This window comes from Seriola lalandi, unplaced genomic scaffold (genome assembly GCF_002814215.2).
Source record: "Seriola lalandi dorsalis isolate HSWRI2012SDOR001 ecotype SW California unplaced genomic scaffold, Sedor1 jcf7180002052086, whole genome shotgun sequence".
Taxonomy (NCBI): domain Eukaryota; kingdom Metazoa; phylum Chordata; class Actinopteri; order Carangiformes; family Carangidae; genus Seriola; species Seriola lalandi.
The window spans coordinates 661,379-668,648 of NW_019522639.1; the positions used below are offsets into that span (position 1 = coordinate 661,379).

General features: G+C 37.2%; 1 protein-coding gene across 3 annotated transcripts in view; it reads left to right on the forward strand.

The window, feature by feature from the left end:
• The window catches only part of LOC111649912 (uncharacterized), a 13,009-nt gene extending 5,971 nt beyond the window's left edge, over positions 1 to 7,038 (forward strand). For 2 of the 3 annotated variants that reach the window (XM_023399611.2, XM_023399614.2), the window contains 11 exons: positions 274 to 348; positions 2,428 to 2,502; positions 3,039 to 3,119; positions 3,280 to 3,315; positions 3,464 to 3,484; positions 3,914 to 3,958; positions 4,096 to 4,140; positions 4,469 to 4,570; positions 4,765 to 4,789; positions 4,880 to 4,962; positions 6,054 to 7,038. In XM_023399611.2, the coding sequence (XP_023255379.1) occupies positions 274 to 348; positions 2,428 to 2,502; positions 3,039 to 3,119; positions 3,280 to 3,315; positions 3,464 to 3,484; positions 3,914 to 3,958; positions 4,096 to 4,140; positions 4,469 to 4,570; positions 4,765 to 4,789; positions 4,880 to 4,962; positions 6,054 to 6,067 (602 nt within the window). In that variant the 3' untranslated portion in view covers positions 6,068 to 7,038. The remainder of the gene's footprint in view (positions 1 to 273; positions 349 to 2,427; positions 2,503 to 3,038; positions 3,120 to 3,279; positions 3,316 to 3,463; positions 3,485 to 3,913; positions 3,959 to 4,095; positions 4,141 to 4,468; positions 4,571 to 4,764; positions 4,790 to 4,879; positions 4,963 to 6,053) is intronic. The other variant, XM_023399613.2, reaches the window with a different exon arrangement.
• Positions 7,039 to 7,270: the final 232 nt, after the last annotated feature.

The following is a 7,270-nucleotide window of genomic DNA, read 5'->3' on the forward strand; positions in this document are numbered from 1 at the left end:
TCTGTCCTCAGACAGTGAGGATGTAGAGCATAAAAGCCAGAGGGATGATTTAGAGGTCGCAGTACACAGTGACTGAGCACAAAACTGGACACTAGCTTCAGTGCTGCTTACATGTGACTGAAATTGGTCCACAACGACACAAAGAGAAACAAAAAAACAAACATTTTAAAATCTCTTTTCAGCTTCAGACAGTGTACATAATGTAAGTGGTTACCAGCTCCGTGACTACGGAGTGACATGTCTGTGAGTTCATAATTGTGTTTCTGTTTATAGATTCCCCAGCTAGATCAGATGACACAGACGACAAAACCAAAGACCAAGGGGCATCACAACCAAATAACTCCACAAGTACGTCTATGAAAGTAATAGTTTGACATTTTGGGAAACATGGCTTTTTAGGTCTATGGAGTCATAGGAGTGCCATAATAAAGAATAAATCTGCAAAAGAATAATAAAACAAATGTGGAAATGCAAAGAGGAATAAACAAAAGAATAAATAAGTAAATAAAAGAATGTGGATATATAAAGAGAAATTAACAAAGAATAATTTGCTTTTGCTATTCCTGTAGAGGGTCAAGCTCTCCATTGACTGGCTTTGGGTGAGCCTTCCTGCCCAGGCTGAGTAGTCAAATCCTGCACAAAACTGGGGAAATAAAGAAAAATAAAAGGATAAAAGTGAATAAATGACACTATATGAAAACAATCAAATAAAAAAATGGAATCTACAAAAAAAAATAGAGTAATTTATATGCAAAAAATAAATAGATTTTCCTCAAAAATATGTAAATGAATATATACAGAAATAAATGAACAGATAAATGTAAAAAAAAAATGAACATGTTTATAATTATTGTTATATATTTGGGTATTTGTCATTATATTCCCATATTTTTTTATTTACTTATTCATTCTTTTATTTATTCTTCTTTATATTTCCATATTTATTTTCTTACTCTTTGATAGATTAATTCTTTTTTATGGCACTCATATGACTCCATACTTTATGACAGAGTAAGATGAGAAAATGAATACCGCTCTGATAGTTCTTGCTTGACTAGGACTTGCCCCAAAGGACAATAGACATGACTTGAAGCCTTACTCAAAGGACTTGAAATTTTAATTAACACTTAAACCAAAACACTAAACTTGCACTTGTCTCTAATGACTTAAAGGTCTTGAGACTTGACACCTGATCCAAAATACTTGAGGCCTGACTTGAAATTTGCTTCAAAACTTCATTCAGACTTGACTCAAGTCAGACTTGACATGTGACTTACTCCAAAATAATAAGAATTTGCTTGAAGTAAAATTGTCTCAAAATAATTATAGGACTTAAGGCCTAACTTGGTGCTTTTTATGAAATATTTGAAACCTGACTTGGACTCATTTTGAATGATGAAAAGGACTTGGGACTTACCTTGGACTGGTCTCAAATAACTTTAAAGAATTGAGATTTGCTCAGAAATACACGAGTCCAGGCTTGGACTTGTTTCAGATGATATAAAGCACTCAAGATTTCACATGTGAGTTGTTCTGAAATATCTGACTTATGCTTTTGTCAAATGACTCAAAGGTCATGAGACCTGAGACTTCCCCTAAATACTTGACACTTGACTTGGACCTCCATTAAAAATTTAAAAACAGCTCAGGCAAAATAAAGAGCTGTTTTTTTTTTTCCTGATGAGGAGCATGAAGCCAGACAGAGCTGCATGTGGTCCAAACTAAAACGTACACTTCAGCCCTTCAGTGACTGCTCTGGTGTGAAATATGTTGAATGGGATCACAGCTGACAACAGTGAAGACAGGAAGCTTGGCTGCACAGGTCAGGGGATAACAATAGTATGTCTGGGACAGGATGCAGCTTCACACTGCTGCAGTGTTTCGAGCAGAGGATATCCACCTCAACACTCCTCCACCTCCACAACTATCTTGACTTCTCATCCCCAGTCTGACACTTGGAGTAAGGGCACGCCTTTGTCTCAGACACTGGCCTTTAAAGTTTTGCCAAACACAAAGTGATGCAAACATACAAGTAGAGAAAAAAAATAGAGAATCCGTCAGAGGAAATGTTTGACACAGACAAACTGACACTGGTGATTTTATGATGGAAGCATTTTGAATTCCTAGATAACACATCAGTTTTAGATATTCCCTTCTGTCCTCAGACAGTGAGGATGTAGAGCATAAAAGCCAGAGGGATGATTTAGAGGTCGCAGTACACAGTGACTGAGCACAAAACTGGACACTAGCTTCAGTGCTGCTTACATGTGACTGAAATTGGTCCACAACGACACAAAGAGAAACAAAAAAACAAACATTTTAAAATCTCTTTTCAGCTTCAGACAGTGTACATAATGTAAGTGGTTACCAGCTCCGTGACTACGGAGTGACATGTCTGTGAGTTCATAATTGTGTTTCTGTTTATAGATTCCCCAGCTAGATCAGATGACACAGACGACAAAACCAAAGACCAAGGGGCATCACAACCAAATAACTCCACAAGTACGTCTATGAAAGTAATAGTTTGACATTTTGGGAAACATGGCTTTTTGCTTTTTGAGAGTCAGATGAGATCAACCTGTTAGCTAAGCTTAACTTAGCACAAAGACTGGGAACAGGGGGTAACAACTTGCATGGCTTGGCTTGGCTGAACGTATCAAACTCTTTAATTTTCACTTTTTATTTGTAGAAAAAATTGACCCTCCAGTACCATCCACTCTGAAGCCCAATTCATCTACAGGCTAAAAGAATGTGACAAAATATGAAAGTTAGACTCTATTTGTGCCTTTGCAAAGTTAGTGTGGTGATGGCAGATTAAAGTGTGTCAAATGTGTCAAATGTGGTTAGTTGCACCATTGAGTCCATCATGATTACTTAAGAATTATACCTTAGTTCCTGTTTCTTAGTGCAACAGAATAATAAAATGAATAAGTAATAATAAGTGTGGCAAACTAAGAGCAGGAAGTATTAGCCAAAATTACAAAAAGTAACAAAGATCTGATGGAGATTTGTTATATCTCTTTTCTTTTGTCTATTAGCTATGCAAAATCAACCTCTGCAACCAAGATCTTCTCACCTTCCAAACCAAAGCAACCACAATGATACTTCTTCTAGTCCAGGTAGTACACCATGAGTAATAGTAGGCTTTTTTTAATTCAGAGAGATGATTGCAGTTTGTAAAACTGAATAAGTTATCAGTTTCACTGGCATGAGAGCATGGTGTGGTGATGCAGGATGTTATTTCTTTTTTTTAAAAGATACCTGTTTATATTTTGTTAGGACCTGATGACACTGAAGAATCAAAAATAAACAAAGGTACTTGTCAAATGAAAATAAGATCACTTCTTGTTTTCATGACTGTCTCAAAACTATGAGAAGTTCATTTTAGAAAAGTGCAGATATCATCAGTATTTTATGTTTTATTCAAATTTCATTAAATTATACTGGTCCTCATTGTCTGCAGGCAAAGTTACTTCTGTCACAGGTACAGTATACCATCTTTTATACGTTAAGTTTGTTCATGTTTTGTCTTTTATAGAAACCTTTCCATTTGTTATTCTTTTACTCACTATATTAATGTATATTAACATTCATAAATGAAAAATAAAAAATTCCAACATATGTTCTATGATTACAAACAAACATGCAGTTGTCCTCTACACTGTGAGGTGGATACTTTTACTCAAGTTGCTTCACATGTCCATGACAATGTACATTTTGAAGTACATCGTAACTAAAAGCTGGTATCCATAGTACATTTCTAATTACTAAATCTGTGATACATCTATTTGCATGGATAGCTGTACGTTGCAAGTGTGGAAATATTTGGCTTATTGTGAGTCTTTTTAAATTGCATTAATTGATTCATTTATTTCAATGATCATGATCACACATCACACCATTCCACTTCCAGAGAATCCTCAACCTGAAAAAGAAAATCCTAAAGAGAATGGTGCTGGTGAGTTATACTGTGCTACCATACCTGATTATGTTTATTCTGCAGATAAATCCATGATTGAAGAATCATAAATCAGTTTTTCATATTGTTGGGTGGTAATGGACAGGAAACTAATCAAAAACACATTGCTTTCAAAGGTTCTCACACTGGGAGTGATGAGAAAGTACCACCCACCAAATCAGGTAATGTGCTGAACAGCATTCTGCTGGACTTGTTGCTCACACCCCACAAACACTCACCAGTGATGCCACAGATGCAAGGTTAAGGAGTCTATAACCAAGCTAGCAGCTCTGTGCATGGGAGCTTTGAGTTAAATGCTAACTTTAGTATGCTATCAACATGTCCACCATGCTAGTTTAGCATGTAAGCATGCCAGAATTTGCTAATTTGCTCTGAACATCAAGTAAATTGTGTTAGATATTGCAACTGCTACATCTCTGGTCTTTCACTAGTTAGACAAAGTCAAACTGGATTGATGTTGATGACAGTCTCCTTCTGTGTTACCCTCAGACAACAAGCTGTGGTGGATTCTGCTGCCTGTCACTTTGATTACTGGTGCTGCTGTTGCCACCTTCCTCAAATTCAAACACAAGAGGGTCAACGAATGCACAGGTACATGTAAAAGTAGAATGTACAATGTACTAATATCACAGAGTGCATTTATTTACTGTCACACTTTAAGTGACTTAATGTTGTTGCTGGCACTGGTAATCATTTCAATGAAAATATAAATATTTCAGCTACTAGGTGAGAATGGTGAAATATAGTTTGTTTGTTAATGCTTCTTCTTCTCTTCAACTCTACAGAAACCATTGATAATGGAACTGAGAAGTAAGTTTGAACTTTGTCGTTACAGACTGTATTTAAAAGGAGTGTGAACAAGCAAAGCATTCGTCCCAATGTCTCTCTGACTCTCCACAGCGCGTCTTTCCAGAGCAGACCTGAAAGCACCAAAGATGGTGTCATGCTCCTCGGAGTGAAGTCATCAGGCGGAGAAGAGAATGGTGAGCTGCCTTCCGTCTATTTCCTGCAAGAGTTCCTTCCAGCTTCCTTCTGTTTGTGCATTCTTGCAGCACTTGGTAAAGCTGTTTCTCCAGACACAGATTTGCAATGATTCCAGGGAAGTTACAGGCTTTTAATATCACATTGTACTGTATGGGCTTTGGAGGCTTTTGGTGGGCAACAGAATGTGTTTCCTGTGATTTTGCACCCCCGCCCTCAAACAAGCAGCAGGGCTTGAAAGATAGTGACTTCCTAACATAAACATGGATTATTTTGGACAGGAGCTATTGTCTGCCCAGTAAATGTCAGTGTGGGCCAGACGCTAAAGGCGTGTGCATGTTTGTTGGTGGGGTGAAGGCATGTGCACATCTACAGGTGCTCATGTCATATGGGGTTTGTACACAGACTCTGTGCCCCTTCACCCCACCCATTAAAAAAAATAAATAAATAAAAAAGGGCACTAAATGTTCTACTTTCCTTCCCTAATACAATCAGGCCTAGATGACTTGGCGGAGAGCTTCACAGGGAAATGGAGTCATGCTGTAGGAATTTTGCTAAGGAAGAAAGTGTTTATGTTGTCACAGACTTCTGGATTTCTTTGGATTGTAGCTTTATAAATTCGTATGGGACTGCAAAACTTGCTACCCAAATGTCAGAAATACATTCTACGCAGATAAAACAATCCCACACTCATGGACTTAAACCTCACTAGCAAAAAATGCACTTTACTGACTTAATGAACTTGTTGGATGAAGCAAGTGGCACCTTAAAAATCCTATCTGTCCTAACTTTATTGTAAAGTAATGGTTGATTATATGTCTTCGGGTGTCAGGAATCTTGTTTTGATTACATTTCTGGATTGGAGAAGCGGTACTGCTGACATCCTGTCCTGTGCTGTGCTGTAAGGGGCCAATGCAGTGCTACTGTCTAGTGCTCCTCTGCCTAACAGAGCCTGAAAAACATTGTTTCCTTTACAGTTCAGAAAATAGTTGTGATCACTTTTCAGGTTGGATACATTTCTAATTTCTGATCACACAGATGTTGTTTTATCCTAGTGTGGATTCATCAGTTGCCTCTGTTTTGTGTGTTTCAGCTGCAGCGAGATAAAAACAGAAGGGCAGTAACATCGAGATCAGCCAGTGGATGAGTCACAACTGTCACCCACATACTGGTCTTCTGGAGGAAGTGGTTAGATGTTTAATTTTTTTTGCGAATTTTGTGAAACATTTGTGAAGCAGAAAAGTATTGGAGAGTGGCGTTCATGTATGATTCTGTATGCTGAAAGTAGTTTTATGACTGTGATCATAAACCTCAGAGTAAGTCAACTTATTCTTAACCAGTAAGGATTTCAAACTGCAAACCTCTTTGAAATGCTAGTATATTCAAACTTTTTAGTATACTGTTGACACAGACCTAAATACAGCTACATGACTCATTAGTGTCTATGAAACACCTTTTCCGTACAATGCACTGATCTCAGATCCATCACATATTGGATGTAATAAATCACTGTTCATTTGATAGTTACTTTATAATTATCCTTCAGTGTTGCTCTTACCTATCATGTTTTTGCCTTAAACTATTTTGTAGATTATGATGTTTTTGTTTTTGTTTTGTTTTTGACTCTGTGTGTGTGTGTGTGTGTGTGTGTGTGTGTGTGTGTGTGTGTGTGTGTGTATGTGTGTGTGTGTGTGTGTCATTCAGTGTCACCAAAAGATGGTATAAGAACAGGCTCTTTTGGGATGTACTCCATTTTTACTTTTTGTGTAACTCAGTAAAGAATTTTTTTTTATATTCCAATAGGCTTCTCCACTGGAAACATTTTTTAAGGCAACACGTTTGCCTTCCACAGCAATACTGTTCATTCACCAGCAATTTTGTGTGTACATGTAGCTAAACTCAAAGTAAGAGTAAGTACAGTAAGAAGTGTTTTTAAGTATTTCAATAAGTATAACATTTTAGCACAATAAGTATATAAAGCAGACGGAGGTGTTTGTATTCAAAGACAGGGGGACTGTTTTATGGCTGGAATTATTTGTTGTTCAATGTCAATTTCCTCAATAAATCACTGAAAATTGCTTTGTTGTGCAGCTTTGGTTCTTCTTGAATGTAGTAATTTAACTGAAAAAAAAACCTGCCATGTTATAGTGTATATAACAGGTCACCACCAACAGTGTCAGCTTAGTGATTCACCACTAGAGGGAGCAGACAGTCAACACAAGAGGAAGAGGTGCCCACAGTTTTGCTCTCAGTTGGTAAGCTAGTGTTTATTGCAGAGAAGTTTCATGAGGTTGTTACTGGAGGAGTGAG